The sequence below is a fragment of the Sceloporus occidentalis genome, unplaced genomic scaffold (genome assembly GCF_023333645.1).
Source record: "Sceloporus occidentalis isolate IW3139 unplaced genomic scaffold, rSceOcc1.0.p SCAF_222, whole genome shotgun sequence".
Taxonomy (NCBI): domain Eukaryota; kingdom Metazoa; phylum Chordata; class Lepidosauria; order Squamata; family Phrynosomatidae; genus Sceloporus; species Sceloporus occidentalis.
The window spans coordinates 603,701-620,621 of record NW_028317202.1 but is presented as its reverse complement, the minus strand read 5'-3'; the positions used below and the strand labels follow the sequence as shown (position 1 = coordinate 620,621).

At 39.3% G+C, this 16,921-nt stretch overlaps 1 protein-coding gene across 3 annotated transcripts in view; it reads left to right on the top strand.

The window, feature by feature from the left end:
- Positions 1 to 1,369: 1,369 nt before the first annotated feature.
- LOC149276981 (kinesin-like protein KIF21B) overlaps positions 1,370 to 16,921 on the top strand; it is a 51,665-nt gene continuing 36,113 nt past the window's right edge. The window contains exons 1-8 of one of the 3 annotated variants that reach the window (XM_089503203.1): positions 1,373 to 1,413; positions 3,764 to 3,986; positions 4,974 to 5,156; positions 5,363 to 5,512; positions 10,180 to 10,293; positions 11,339 to 11,362; positions 11,490 to 11,516; positions 11,683 to 11,820. In XM_089503203.1, coding sequence (XP_089359329.1) covers positions 1,373 to 1,413; positions 3,764 to 3,986; positions 4,974 to 5,156; positions 5,363 to 5,512; positions 10,180 to 10,293; positions 11,339 to 11,362; positions 11,490 to 11,516; positions 11,683 to 11,820 — 900 coding nt within the window. Of the gene's footprint in view, positions 1,414 to 3,763; positions 3,987 to 4,973; positions 5,157 to 5,362; positions 5,513 to 10,179; positions 10,312 to 11,338; positions 11,363 to 11,489; positions 11,517 to 11,586; positions 11,597 to 11,647; positions 11,821 to 16,921 lie in introns of all 3 variants that reach the window. The other 2 variants (XM_089503204.1, XM_089503205.1) reach the window with 2 other exon arrangements.

Below are 16,921 nucleotides of genomic sequence, written 5' to 3'. Positions count from 1 at the left end.
TGTGTTTGGGTTTCAGTGTGGCAAAGCCTGTCCTGATGTGTGTGTTTGGGTGTCGGTGTGGCAGAGCCAGTCCTGGTGTGTGTGTTTGGGTGTCGGAGTGGCAGAGCCTGTCCTGGTGTGTGTGTGTTTGGGTGTCAGTGTGCCAGAGTCTGTCCTGGTGTGTGTGTGTTTGGGTGTTGGTGGGATAGAGGCATTCCTGGTGTGTGTGTGTTTGGGTGTCGGTGTGGCAGAGCCTGTCCTGCTGTGTGTGTTTGGGTGTCGGTGTGGCAGAGCCTGTCCTGGTGTGTGTGTGTCTGTTTGGCTGTCAGTGTGGCAGAGCCTGTCCTTGTGTGTGTGTGTTTGGGTGTTGTTGTGGTAGAGCCTGTTCTGGCCCACGCACACATACATTTCTGATGAAGTGGCCCACTGCAGAAAAAACTTGGACACCCCTGTACTATACTATAGTACACTATATGCATGGTTCACATCAGCAGATGCTTCAGCATGTTCATTATTGTAACTTAGATGAAGATCATATTTATGATGGTGCTATATAAAACAATAAATAATAATAATAGGTAATACATTTATACAAAAATGCTGAAAATTCCAAAGGGTTCACTCACTTTTTTAGCACTGTGTGTGTGTGTGTATATATATATATATATATATGTGTGTGTACATACATATATATATATATATATATATTTGGCATTTCATCTAATCATCATTTATCATTATGGGTCTTCTGTAGCGATCTTAGGGGAAAAGCAAGTTAATTACTGTGTAATTATTACATCCTGTCTGGCTCTTATCCTCTTTGAATGTATCCCTCCCCCCAAGCATAAACACTCGCTCCCCCCTTCCATCTTTATTGCTTCCTTTCCAACCCCCACCGCTTTGATACCTAGAAATGTAAGCATTCGTTGCTTTCGCTTTGTCCATCGCTTGATCGCAAATTCTGTCCGGGCTGCAGTGCCCTTTTCCCAGCCTAATCTTCCGCTATAATTTTGTCTCTCCTGATCCCGCATCATCTCCCTCTCCTCATCGCTCCGTCTCCCATCATTTTATGTATAAGGACCATAAAGCCCCCATTTAAACGTACTTACACCGCCCACCTACGTCTCATTGGAAGCTGCTATACCTGTGGGCGTTCCTCACGAGAGTTTTGGCCAGTGATTGGTTTTCTCTGCCCTCCTGTCCTACCTATTGTTCCTGCCAGAAATCTGCGGCTCGAGCTACCCTTATGTGGGGGAAGGACGGATCGGGGGGTTTGGTTAACTTCCCCTGGTGAGGGTCAGGATGGAAAAAAATGCCCTCGATACTACGTTACCCCCTGGGACACCCGGGGGTTGTAAGGGAGCATCGTGATCTCTAGGGAGGCAGCGGCATGATGGGCAGCCAAGGGGACTGCAGTGTCAGGGTGGCACTGAGGTGAGTGACATTAACATCGTCGGTGTCACAAGGATGGATATGACCCTGCCTGCTTGTGTGTCTATACATCGTTATATATATATATATATATATATATATATATATATATATATATATATATATATATATATATATATATATATATACATACATATATATATATATCGCTGCAGTGTCAGTAGGACTGTAGTCTCCCCTATATACTTAAAGCAGTGCTATGCATTTTTATATTGTCGCAGTATGACTTTAATTGTTGGTAAATCAGCGAGCCATTATCACAGTCCTGGTATGTGGATGTTGTGTCGGTGTGAGGATAATGTTTATGTATGATAGTATATTAATGCATCCCATCTGGAATGACTACTGTGACATTAAGTAATTGCGAATAAGGCTAATATATTGATGCATGATATAGTTATGCATCAATATATTTAGTTGGGTGTCTGTAGGTCACATGGCATCATATGACATGCATATGTCACATGGACAGCAGCTAACAGTATATTGTGTGTCTCTTTTGTCCATTGATGAAAGTCAGTTGCCACTGGAATGCGTATTAAAACATCTGTTATGTGTTTTCCTTACAGACTAAATTACTATAGCCGATAATTATTACATATCAAAAAAACTGTGGGACATAATAACACTAATAGTTAAAATAATATGCAGAACAACAAAATATGTTGGCACTATGGAAATAGAATACATGGCGTGTAATATAAACAAACAATTACAGTAAGCTAAAATAAATATTATTATTTGTTTTTTTATATATATACTGCCATTAAAAAAAAAGTACAAATAATTGTTTCATGAATTGCAACAATTAAGCAGAGTGAGATAATTAAGAGTTAAGTATGATAAGGTGAAGAAGAATATATACAATTATTATTATAAAAATATAATTATATATAAATTGCAGTTAAAATAACCACTTTGTTTTATCAGTGTGGAATGTTCTCAAGGATTATTTTTAGAAGTTTTAAAAAATATAATGCCTGTTGAAACCGGATAAGTTTAGATTTAGGGTCAAAAGTGAGGAAGTAGTGTATACACTGAACAGGTTTCCAGATTACATGGTAAAACAGCAGATACTGCTTTCGGGCACATAGGACTGAAGATGCAATATTCGCTGTCAGGAAGCATGGTAGAGAGAAACTGTTTTGGCTAGATGAGCTATCGCAAAGTCTTTGTCTGTTGCGCGAGACCATTTCCTGTGAGGTTTTTATATGGGAAGTGTGACTTCCTGAGTCAGCGATGTAGAAGAGCAAGAGAAAGGGGCTGTAATACTTGAGACAGATAAAATATGCATATAGGAAATGCGTTACATTAAGAGCTACCAATCGGTCTCTGAAGAGGCATTCAATCCTATTGAGAGCAAGCGAGGGCCATTGGATGGAGTTTCAGCAAATGTGCCAGACGAGCAGCATTTTAGAAACAAGGTTGTGTCGGCTGACAATGACAACAATTCAATCCAAATAGGTGCAATATTAAAGAAAAAGGGGACAGAAAAAGTGTTTGAAATACAGATATAAAAGGGCAAGGCACAGTGCTTACACAATTGCCTCTGCATATAAAGGGCATGACTTGGTAGAAGAAAGGTTAACGACAGGCATCCTTTATTATCACGCAACATTCTATATAATAACGCAACCTGTAGCAATTGTTGCTGATCAACAGTCCATGTTATTAGACTGTTATGCCACTCAGATTATTAATATGCCTTTCTCCTATCTACCAGATGCTTGGGTTAAATTTGGCAGTGGAACTATGCTTTGGAACCCATATATGTCTCAGAAAGATCTCACTTTGATTATATAGCATGACCCCTTCATTTTGTGTGTGTGTGTGTGTGTGAGAGAGCATTGGATTTGTTATTTGGGTTCTCTACAGTATACCACTCTTTGCTTTAGTAAGGTGTCTATTCATCTCGCCCATACCATGCCAGTTGTCTGAGCCCAGTGGCGGACGCTCTGTTTCCATGGAAACCAGAGCAGAAGAAGGAAGAGGAGGTAGTAGACAAAGAAAAAAGAGGCAGCTGGATTTAGAGGGAGAAAGATGAATAAACAGAAGGGAAAGAGTTAGATAAAGAGAGAGGAACGTAGTGAATGGGAGACAGAGTGACATTGAGAAGTCAGAAAAGGGGGAGATACAAAGATGACTGTAGTTATATGAATAACGCCTGTATACATTTCCCTTAATAGGAAGCCAATCACTTCATAAATTAGCAATTCCACTATTACTGCCGTAACAGTGTTTATTTGTATTGTTCCCTACATGACCTTTTATGCTATTTCCCTTTCTAATACTTTCTAACATACAATGTCCTCTTTTCTATTCCCTTTCTCAGGATCCGTCCTCAGAGCAGTAAGGAACAAGCTGAAGGATGTCATGTGTGTACAGGGGTATACCCAGGAGAGCCCCAGGTTCTTCTGGGTAAGGATAAGGCTTTCACATACGATTATGTGTTTGACATGGACACTGAGCAGATCAAAGTATACGAGACTTGTGTACGAGGGCTGGTGGATGGCTGCTTCCAAGGTTACAATGCAACTGTTCTGGCCTATGGACAGGTATGCTCACCTACCCATCATATGTAACCATGTTTTATGTTTTTCTGCATCTGATTTCCATCCTAGACACAAACACATTCTTTGAAAAGCAAGTGTTAAAGATGTCATGTAGTTAATGTTAATATTAAGCACAGCCACATGCTTCTAACAGTGGTCCTAAAAATGATCATACCTCAAGAACCACGAATGGTCTTGGTTTTGTCCATATTCTTATAAAAAAAAAACTGCATAATGCCTGATAAAAGTACTATTGGTGGACTTTGATGACATTGCTTAGAGCCTTAAAGCATTGTTCTACAGGTGGCAAGGACATATCTAGAGTATTTGACACCTGTGGTGGTATTTGGTACCCCCCACACACTTTCAATGCAAAGACATTCACAAAAAATGTATGTTGGTAAGAATATTTTTTTCACATATTTGTAAGTTGCATGTCAACTGGACAAAAACTAAAAATAAATAAATTAAATGAGTTAAAATAAATAACATTTACTGAACAGATGTGGTGCAGAATAAATCCTATCACTATACACTGAGCTAGACATTGATGGTAGTGCAGCATAACCCCCATCATTATATACTCTGCCCCTTAAACAGCCTGCCTGTACCACCTCTGCCCCAAAACACCTATACATTAATTCACTCACTCACTCACTTACTCATTCATTCACTCATTCATAATTTAGATTAGATTTTGTTTCCCATATCCTGTCCATCTACCCACCATTAAAAAGCTGGACAATATTATCATAATGCTATATAGAAAATAAGGTTCTGTTTGCATTTGTTTCTTGTCACTTCTGTTTGTCCCTGGCATCACATGTATTGATAGTCTCCCTTGTCTATTTCTACTTATGCTAATCATGTTATCCTATAAGGTGCAGATTCTGTGATTCCTGCAAGACATCTTCTGTCTGCTGTTACTGTTTTTAGCTACCTTTTCTGCTCCACATCTAGATGTCCTAACCTTTTTTTCTTGTATCACAGACTGGAGCAGGGAAAACACACACAATGGGGACTGGATTTGAACTGGCAGTAACAGAGGCAGAGCTAGGAATTATTCCTAGGGCAGTCCGCCAACTCTTTGGTACCATCCAGGAGCGCATAGCTGCTGCTAGTGAGAGCGGAAGGCCAGAACCCAGCTTTAAAGTTAGCACACAGTTCTTAGAGGTAAGGGGTGGATATTGATACAAGGTGCTTGGGAAACAGTAACACAATATTTGACCTTATGTCATCAGTCTCACTTCTGATTCCCGTTTTCTTTTGCATTTCTACATTATTGTATGGCTCTATGTTCAAATGCCATTGTATTGTCTCATTTGTAGTCCTCTCTTTCACTAATTAATTTTTGCTGTATTTGTCCTCCTCCCCATTAGCTTTACAATGAGGAGATTTTGGATCTCTTTGATGTGTCACGTGACCCTGACTCCCGCCATCGAAAATCCAATATCCGGATCCACGAGGATGCCAGTGGTGGAATCTATGTCAGCGGAGCTAGCACCCGTAGTGTGAGCTCAGATGCAGAGGTTAGTGACAGTCCATATAGCTCAGCAATCTAATCTGTCTCCTTTCTGTTGTCCCTATTACTTCATCTTTCATCTCAGTTACAATTAGTTAGTATTTCTGATGTAGCGACTTACACCCAAACCAGTCCTCGGTGTTGTCTTGGATTCAGGGTAGTTTTATGCCAGTCCATGCATGTTCAAATTCCCTCACTGTATTAGTCTCTGGCAGGAGACTGTTCCATTTATCTTCCATCCTCTTTCTTACAATACATCTAAACCTCTGATCTTCCAGTTTTAGACTTATGGTCTCTTTATGTATTTCAATAATTCTCCCATCTCTCTTCTTTCCTCCAAGCTGTACATATTGAGATCCTTTGCCTGATGAATTTTTATCCTGCAAACCATTTACCATTTTAAAAGCCCTCATCTAAACTCTTCTCAAAATTGGTGTTCATCTTGTGGTAGTTATTGTGGTATGAAACTAGTTAACTGTCAAAAAAGCAAATTTTTGTGGCTTTCACAAAAACTGAATTAGGAAAAATTGAAGTCAGTAATATTTTGATATAAAAGTTTTTAGGAAGAGTAGGAATAAAATAGCAGAAAAACACATAACAAGAATATACACCTATACTGTAACAAGACAGGAAAAAAGGGAATTGAATCCCAAGACTAAAAATCACAATTTCTACAATGAAAAAACTTTTATTAATGGTAACCTAAAAACTATATACCATGGTAAATCATAGACTGTATATACCGTATTTGCCCCAATATAGGCCGCACCTTCCCCCCACTTTAAGTGGCCTATATTTGGGGTTTTAGCGCAGGGATGCGCAATTCGTATCGCCCGACGCCCAGGACATGCAGTTCTGGGCGGGTGTTTTTTCTTTTACGAAGCAGCAGGGTTAGGATCCAGATCCCCCGCAGCGCTGCAGGGTACCTGGATCTTTCTCTACGGCTTCCGGCGGAAGTGGCAGCTGAGGCGATGCGCGTAGACAACCTATGCTGCCGGCACTTCTCCGTCATAGAATCCCCGGCAGAAGTGCCGGCAGTGGAGGTTGTCTGCGCGCATCGAGCAGACGTCCACCGGCCAGCCCCGCTAGACACCAGGGAGTCTGGGGGTGTATTTTTAAGTCTGGGGGGGTGGCATATCTAGGGAGCAGAATGGCATATCTGGGTGGCAGAGTGGCATATGTGGGGGACAGACTGGCATTTCTAGGGAGCAGAGTGGCATATCTGGGGGGACAGAGTGACATTTCTAGGGGGCATAAAACATATCTGGGGGCAGAGTGGCATATCAGGGGAGCAGAGGGGAATATCTATAAGTAAGGTGCATTATGAATTAAGGGGGGCCTTAAAATAGCTATTTATTTATGATATATGCTGCTACAATTGTATCTCTGCACAACTGGAAATAACTGCAACATAAGACTATAGATCAGGGGTGTCCAAGTTTTTTCTGCAGTGGGCCACTTTCATCAGAATTGTATACGTGCGAGGGCGGCACTCATTTTTCACCGTGAGAAAATATGGCCTTTAATAAAATATGCAGATTAAAATAAAGTAAATGACACAAAACCTTTACCTTTCCTCTCACTGATTTCTGGGACTAGAAAGTTTTGTGACTAAAGATTCCGGATTCTGGATAAGTAAAAATGAAATAGTTTATTCTAGGGATGCACCAAAATGAAAATTCTGGACCAAAACCGAAAATTCAGGGTTCACTTAGCTGAAAACGGCCCCCCACCTTTAAAAATAATTTAAAAAATCCCACACTTTTATTAAAAGTAAGTAACACACCAAAAAATTACACTCCTATCATACCTAGGCAACCAGTAAATGCTGGAACCTAGGCATGGTGGGACTGTGATTGCTGTTAGCAGTCACACACCTATCATCCCAAGTCAGCCAGTACATGCTGGTACAGGGTGGCTGTACGTGCTGACCCACATATGTGATTGGCTGATTAGCTATTTGTCCTAACAAACAATTGAACAAGTGTACCTAATAAAGTGGCCAGTGAGTGTATATAGGATTCAATTGGAGGTGAGAAAAAATAAAGGATGGTACTTAATAGAAACACATATAACTAAAGTTAAGGATTTAGTTTATTTAATCTGGAATACTCAAGACCATAAAATGTCCTATTATTTGGATAACTTTGCTTATACTATGGGACACATATTAGAAGTTTGGGAACAATTTTGGAGTTCTTTATGATAGATTTATCTTTGAAGGATTGGAAAGTAGCCAGAATAGAATATTATGATCAATTAAACATTTTTTGAATTAGTATTTACTAATAGAATACACAACTGCAATAAAGAAATTGGTCAATCTGTTTAATAAGAAGGATACTAATAAAGTTATGACAAAGAGCTTGAAGATTCTAAATTTGACACAAAAACAGTTGATAAACAAAGCTATTGTTAGTTGGGAAAAGGATCTGAAGTGTCATATTGAGAAGCAACAATGGGATTCCGCTTGTTTTAGAACTAAAAAATATCCAATGGTACTTGGTTCCTATTAGGATAAATAGGATGTATGCCGATTTTCCCCAAAATTGCTGGAGATGTGGTGATTCAGAAGTGTCTTTCCTTTACATATGATGGTCCTGCAAAAATATCAAAGATACATGAAGTAAAACCCTTGAGGTAATAAATAAATTGACATCAATAGTGTTGGAAAGAATTCCAGAAACCGTATTACTGCATTTGAATTCACTGTTAATATAGCATATACTAGTAGCTACTAAAATGATAATTGCTTGCAACTGGAAAAAAAAACAACTATATGGAACGTAGTAAATACTCAATTACTATTCCAATTTAGAATGGAATATAAAATATGTAGGTCTTCCGGAAATTTAAATAAGTCCAGTTCATTATGGTCTCAATGGATAAGACAATTAGCGGAAATCCCTGTACAGATAACTTGATAATAAAATCAGATCTTTTGTAAGTTGGTAACTTTGCCTCTCCTACCGATGCTTATGGTAATAATGGAATTAAGAAATTATATTTACGAATCTTAACATTTAAGGTCCACATCACCTCTTGTCCTGTGTATTCGTTATGAGCAGTAATATTGTTAACTTATTGTTATTTGTTGATGCAACCATAAAAAATAAAATGGGCAAAAAAATTACAAAACAGTGGAAGTTTATTGAAAAATGCCACATTGTGAGTATGTATCTGGCAAGGTCCAGGGATCAAATTCTTAATATGAGGTACCATGTTACTTTGACGTTAATTTGGTATATTTACATCTGTACATGAATGTATTTATTCACATTATTTAATTGTACATATTGATTCATCTATTTATTTATTCATTTAGATAAATTTAGTTTTTTATGTTTAGTTATTGTATTCTACGTGCTGAATTGAGTATTGCTGTTTTTTTCCTAAAGTATTATGGTAATTTAAATTAGACTAATTTATGAATGTATTTTTATTTTGTGTTTATGTTGAGCTGTAAAATGTGGCATTTAACTATTGTGTTAGTGTTTCATCCTTTATCCTGCTGATGTTTATCATTTATACCTTGTGTCGGCGGGTTATCTTCCAGATAAATACTAATAATGTGGTGTTTTTTAATTCCACTGTTTTTAATTGCAATGTGTGTGTATTTATATATATATGTTTGATGATGTATTTGTGGAATAAGCAAAGAATTATGTTGCCACCAATGGATTTTTTTGCTCTCCATCTCTCTAAAGTTGACAAACGTTACAGGTAATATCCTTTCAAAGAACTGCTTATTTGGAAATTTTTCTGCTTTCCTTACTACGTGCCAATGATCTCAGATCTTATAAAACATCTTAGTTATCAAATCTTTTCTACAGGCTCTTCACAGGGCTTAAAGCTCCAGTATGCCAATTCTATCAATCTTCTTTACATTCTCCAACGTATGTCCCTCCACAACCGCTCTTAGTAACCTCCTTTCCACTTCTCCCATTTCCCCTCACTTTTCCTCCACTTTCCCCCTCTTCCCCCAAGTTAAATTAAGTAGAACCATTCTTTCCAGTTAAACATCCTAATTTTGCATATAATAGGTTATATCTGTAGCACTTGATGTTCTCTTTTCATGTGCTCCAGCTGCCACAAAGCCCACCCTATCTTCAACATAAATTACTAGCTTTATTAAATACTTTGCAAACACCCGGTTACCTTCAGTTAACCCCTCGCCAGCCATGCATTATCAAATCCCAGTTTACTGTACCAGCATCATTGTCTGTCCATCCCCTTCAATCATAATAAATTAATTATGTCATTTTATTGATGTTCATACAGGACAGTAATATAAGTGCTGTAGAGGAATGTTAGATGGATGACAGCATAATTCAGTACCTTTTCCACCTTCTATGACTCTTGTCTCCATCATCTATACATTAATGAGGGAGGACTTCTGCCCTTCTGTCTACATGAGGCACCAGGGCAACCCTAGTGTTCCTCGTCTTCTATAGACAGAGACAAACTAACAGGCCAATGGTAAAATAGGCCTATGGAGCCTCTATTGTGGGCTTTTGGGAAATACTTGGGCCCTGGGCACTGTCCCTTTAACCATGCCTTCAAAAAAGCTCTGATACTTTTTTTACCTCCCCTGTCTTCATGGTTATTTCATAGTTTCACCATCAAATTCACTTTGGAATATAGATTTCACATCACATGTTGCTTCTTTCTCAGCTGTTACAGCTTCTAAAGGAAGGAGCTCTTTCCCGTACCACAGCCAGCACACAAATGAACTCTCAGAGTTCACGCTCACATGCCATCTTCACAATCCATCTACACCAGACACGGGTTTCAGATTCATGTCCGGTGAGTATGACTTTTGTTTTGTTCATACACTACCACTTCCTGGGGTGTTAATCCATTATCTTTGCGAGGTAGCATTTAGTCAAGACCCATACTCAGTGCTCACTTTGTTATTGTATATGAAGCATATAGATATTGTCAAGAGGTTTAGTCATTACTTGTGACCTAAGTTACTTTCACTGGGGTGAAGTGCAAGATCCTGTGGTTTCAGCATCACGGAAAGAGCCAGCCTCCTGAAATCTTTACACATTACAGTAGACAGGATACAGAGAAAGGTGTACTACAGATCCGCCAAGCAGCAGTTTGTGGGCCAAAACACATTGTTACTAAGATAATACATGGAAGAGTTGCTAGTTGAAACTGACAGAAAGGCCACAATACTCAAATAACAGGTTCTCAAACAACCAGCAGTACCTGCTGAAGAGCATCTCTGAATTCAAAACACATACAACATTAAAGCAGATAGGGCTAAAGCAGTAGTACTAGACTGGTGTACCTAATTAAATAGTTAATTTCTGTGTCATCCAAAATTCATAATCAAAGGCACATTTTAGTGTCCCTAGGAACCCACTAAAGAAACAATGCATATAAAGGCAAGGAAGGGCTGGCACTATCTGGCCAAGGAAAAAGCGAAGTGACCCCATCACCGCCTTGCCCCCTCACATATGCACTGGCACACATATGTACACAAACTTACGCACTAACACACATACACATACTTATACTAACATACGCTTACTTATTCTCACAGTTTCGGTGAATTTCTGCACAATCATGCTGGAATAAAAAGGCCTTGTAAAATCAAGCACCTAGCCATGCAGTCTATATTTACAAACACATGTGAACAAATGGGTTGTTCACAATAGTTTGGGGAAGGCCCTTTTCTGTTCCAGCATGATTGTGCCCCAGTGCACAAAGGAAGGTCCATAAAGACATGGTTGGATGAGTTTGGTGTGGAAGAACTTGACATGCTCACACAGAGCCTTGACCTCAACCCCATCAAACACATTTGGGATGAACTGGAGTGGAGATTGCAAGGCCCAACCTCACAAATGCTCTACTGAATTAATGGGCAAAAAATTCCACAGACTCCAAACTCTTATGGAAAGCCTTCCCAGAAAAGTGGAAGCTGTTACAGCTGTAAATGGGAACCAAATGCATATTAATGTCTATGTATTTAGAATGTGGTGTCATTAGTCCCTGTTGGTGTAATGGTCAGGTTTCCCAATACTATACTAATAAAGTGTATGGACACATACATATAGTGTATGGACACAGCTGTGTCTCTGTCATATGATATGTCACCCCTAACAGAGTTTGTATTCTCTGACATTCTAAGGTTTTTCTTTGCTAAAATCTAACTATGCTCTGCAGATTGATGCCCCTAATTTGGAGTATGAGACACTGACTGCCAAGTTTCACTTTGTGGATTTGGCTGGATCAGAGCGTTTGAAAAGAACAGGAGCAACTGGGGAGAGAGCAAGAGAAGGGATATCTATTAACTGTGGCCTGGTAAGACTTCATGTATGTGCTTAAGTTTGTGTCAGATGAGTGTCTGAGAGTCCAGTGGATAGTAACACAGTTTGCTAGCTTTAATATATACTTTGTCAACGGTCAGGTACACACATTTATACATTATATATTCTTAGTGTAAGTTTTGTTTCACTTAGGTATCAGTTTACAAACAACTGTGTGGTCATATTTATTTAAATAGAACTGGAGCATTTATGGTACAGAGTACTAAAACTGCAGCAAAAAAGTGAAAAGATTCTGCTGAACTTTCAAGTGTCTTCAAACTAGTCCTCACGCACATGGTTCCTCAGCTTTTGGTAACTGGATCCCACAGAATACTCCAGAGAGAACACAGGTTTCCTACGTACCTGCGTAAGTTCTGAGTATTTGGAAACAGATTGTGAAAGATAAGATGTAACATATTGTAATCTGGCCCCACCAGATCTAGATATGGAAGATACAACATGAATTGTTTGTTTTTCTTATAAATATATATGTTGTCTCTGTGATGGGAGCTGCACTTTAATGGCTATGATAGCTATGTGGTTTCCCCCAGGAAAATGTATTTGACCCTTTGCCCACCCTCCAGCTATTTTCAGCAATGTATGCAAGTTACAGCCCCTCTCCATTTATAAGTAGTAGAGACTTATAAAGTGAGGCATAAAGCTATCTTGAATCTAAGACAAAACCAAGGGCTGATTAAGGACTGAGTCTCTACATAAGGAAAAATGGGCAGACAAGATGGGCCAAATGGTTCTCTGCTGTCGTCAAATGCTATGTTTCTGTGCAAGGAGATGTGTACGACCAAACAAATCTCCTTGCACATGATGTACTTACTTCCAGTTAGCTCCATTGCTAGTTCAGCTAACACTGCAGGTGGGGATCTGTTCAGACCTTGGGGTCTTGTGCATAATGATGGGTAGTGTAACATAATCTACCATCATATTGGAGCACAAACCCCATATTACACCCCCTTTACCCCATATCATGAGTAAGATCAGATATGAGGACCTGTTCAGATTTCTTAATTTCAATGATAATGCCCCCAAAGGTGACCCACAATTCGACAGACTATAAAAACTCACCCCCCCAAAAAATATATACCAATATTTATACTCCATAACAGAATACCTGCATTTATGAATCACTTATGCTCTTCAGCAGCAGACATCACATTCACTCTAAGTGGTCAAATTTTACAAACTGTGTGAAAGCAGTACAGGATACATGCTGTCCTCTAGGATCAATGAGGGGAAAGTTAGTCAGCTAAATCATTCTTGCTGCCATTGGCGGTTCTGAATAAAGGCTGAATGGACAGATCTATTTAGATCTTTATGCTTATTTGACACCCTAGCCTGTGGCACAATAAGACAAAATAGAAGAGGATTCCCAAACAATCGCAATATCCTAAGCAAACACACAGCGCAACAAATGCTTTGCACAATCAGGAACATCTTGCACTTAGGTACACCGATAAAAAGGACGTGTATGTTCTTTCCATCATGATGAAGGTGGGGAACCAGCTCCAGTGCATCATTGTATAAAAAATGGCACATGAAAGATGTTCTCTTTCTTAGGATCCCAACTAGATTTTTGAGAGGCATCCTGTTTGAGCAGCCCCCAAATCGTGAAAATATGGAACTGGCAGGCATCTTTCTTCCGCATTCCCACAATCTATCTTCTTTACAAAATGGGTCAGGAAGTACTCTAGAGTACCTAGGTACTACTTACTTTTCTGTCCCTCTCTACCAGGACCCAGCATCAACAATTATGTCATGGATTTTCACATCAAAGTGAACTATTAGATTTTTTTTAATATATATACCGTAATTTTCTGTTCTCTTCTGTTAACTGATGGGGTGTTGCAACCAAGTCACGGGCCTTGTAAAAACAAGGGGGAAATGTGTGGGTATTTGGAATGGACACATAACCTACTCAAAAATTCTAGGCAACTGTCAACAACTATGTGCCATGTAACCAAAAAAATCCTATGAATGTGGGGTATAAACTAAGCAACACAAAAACAGAACATCTTAACTCGATATATAGGCTTGTTCCAATTTGTGCCTTGTCATATCAACAAAACCAAAAAATACCAATGCATGTGGGGTACTTTTGTAATCTGGAAATGCATCTGAACAAGTTTGGCTGGATTTCTCTGCCAAAACACACGCTTTAACTATGGCTAATTTCGTCAGTGAGAAGTGGCCAAATGGCTGCATGACAAGTGTCTGAATAATCCTAGAAAAATAGCCTAGTAATGGTATGCTGATGCCTTGTCACTTGGGTTTTTATAGAAATACAAACTTTAATGTGTGTTTTATGGGTTCTTTGTTTAACATTCATGTTACAAACCTAGCACACTAAATGGGTGATTATGATACTAATTATGATATCATATCAAGAAGGATAAGACATTCCTTTTAAGTAGGTCCCTTACTAGCACTCTTGAAACTTAAATATAAGACAAATATTTATTTATTTGAACAAAAAACGTTTTCATATAAGGCAACACTCCATGAGGCCACCTTATTTTCACATATGAGTTAATAACATTTTACACTTTATTCAATAACAAACATAAAAATCATAAAACCATCCCTAGCAATAAGCAATCAGCCTGGACTTTCTACAACACATAATCCACCTTCACTGGCAAATTAATTCCAGTGGTAACAACGCAATTAATAACAGTTGGGAACACACTATTTAAATAAACAGCTGTTAATACCACTAAAGTTATTATTGCATGGTCCCAATTAGTGGCAGTTATTAGTACCAATATTGGAATTGCCCAATCCCAGTCAAAAAAGAGTTGGTGGTACCAATATTAGAATTGCCTAGCATCAGCATACCACACCAAAATTATAATTGGGAAATATTTATTACTTCACTGTCCAGTCACTTTATTCATTGCACAGCGTTTTCCGTCGGCTCACCAGGAAACAAGGTTACCACATTCAATAATATCTGGCTTCATCTAGGAATAATTACACAATGCATCTCTAGCCTTCTATAATCATAAAACCTGAAGTGGGGAAATATATGTATACCGATCAAGTTATAATTGAATGAAGTTTATTAAATCAATTATATTTTCCAACATTACTTAAACGGAAAAGATTTCTAAACGGGCTGAATAGTAAAGATTAAAACACAAATTGATTTTTCATTCTCAACAGATCTGCCCTCACCTAAAAGTTCTATCACTCACTTTATAAGATCTAAACCTAGGGATAATGGCTAACAGAAAAAACAAGGAGAATGGATGTTTCTTTTAATTTTGAAAATACCCAATTTACATATAATTTTTATATACTTATTATATACATTTGATATGCTGGTTTTGTAACCTTAATAGTAAGCAAAGTATATATGAAATATCCACAAAAATGAATAGTTTTGGTTAGCAGACAACCCATGGTATTTTTTTAGGTGCATCCGGACACTTGCCATGCAAATCTCTTTCAAAACTATTGTTTGATCAGCTGTGGCGACACAAATCTCAGCATAGTATATATTTTTGAAAGTAAGCCCTAAGTATTTTTTTTAATTTTTAAAAGTTTTCAAAGTTCCTGCTAACAAAAAAAGAAAAGCCCAATAATGAAACCTAATATTCCAATTTGGTATGGAAGTCACTAAAACCGTTACCAATGCACAATCCTGGCAGAGAGTGGCAAGAAGGGTACCTGACATCCTGTTTTGTGCACACCTTGTACCCCTTCTAGATATATCTTTTGGAGGCAATGGGGTGCATCCTGCTAGGAAAATACCTGCCAACAAGCCTCGAGGCATTTTCTGATTGAAAAGTATATAAGTTTCAGTAAGAAGTTTCAGGAAGAAAATTTGAAATAAACTTAATTTGGAAAAAGAATATGTTTGTCCTGTGACACCTTTTTTGTATCGCACATAAACGTTGTATACCAATGGATAGCAACTTGTCGGACAAATCCTCTCCCAAGTATATTTGTTGTATTCAAGGATGCATAGTTTGCTGACTGCATCACCTCCTTCCCTTAAAGTCACTGTCCCTACAGTGTAAATGGTCAACAGAACATACACGTCTTTTCTATCTTTCTGTCAGAACCCTCGGCGGGGTCCTCGCCGGCATTACTTACCCGCTCCGGGTAAATGGTCCCACGCCGCGGCTGTTCCGTCCTCCTCAGCCGGCCGCGTGGTGGTTCCTAAGCGCGCGCACGCGCCCTCACAAAACTTTGTGTTCCCTGTCGCAGTGACGTCACGTCTATGGGCGTGTCGATAACTGTCGGAAAGTTTAAAAACTGAGCACTGAAACTCATTCAGTGCTCAGTTATTGTGCCTTATACCTTGTATTCCTGTTATCCCTTGCTGCTATTTCGTGTACCAGACCCCGGCTTTTCCTGACGTGCCTTCTCGTGTACCAGACCCCGGCTATTCCTGACGTGCCTTCTCGTGTACCAGGCCCCGGCTATTCCTGACGTGCCTTCTCGTGTACCAGGCCCCGGCTATTCCTGACGTGCCTTCTCGTGTACCAGGCCCCGGCTATTCCTGACGTTCCTATTTTTTGTGGTGTGCTCCAAGTTGTTACCTGCATACCGGGTTTCCACCTATATTAACTGTCTCTGTTCCGGGCAGCTCACGCCTCACATAATAACTGAGCCCCATTATCTGAAGCCATCACGGCTCTGACTCAACAGATGGCGGTGATGAACCAATCTATGCAAGAGATGCATGCTAGCCAGAGTCAACTAAGGCAACAAGTTCACCACCTTCAAATGCAACAGAACGCTCCTTCTGACCAAGCGGCTGCTGCCCCTGAACCTGCTATGGAAGGGGCCTCTGCTCTGGAACCTCAAGTTCCTCTCCCTGATAGGTTCTCTGGAGAGTATAAGAAGTACCGTACATTCATCACCGCTTGTCAGATTTTATTTAATCTCAAACCACAGACTTGTTTCTCAGACTATGTCAAGGTCCATGCTGTAATTTCGCTACTATCTGACGAACCTCAACTATGGGCACATAATTTGTTACATAGTCACAGCCCTCTCTTGGATTCCTGGTCCTCGTTTCGTCAGGCACTTGACGCTCTTTATGAGGACCCGGAGCCAGCGGCAATTTTATG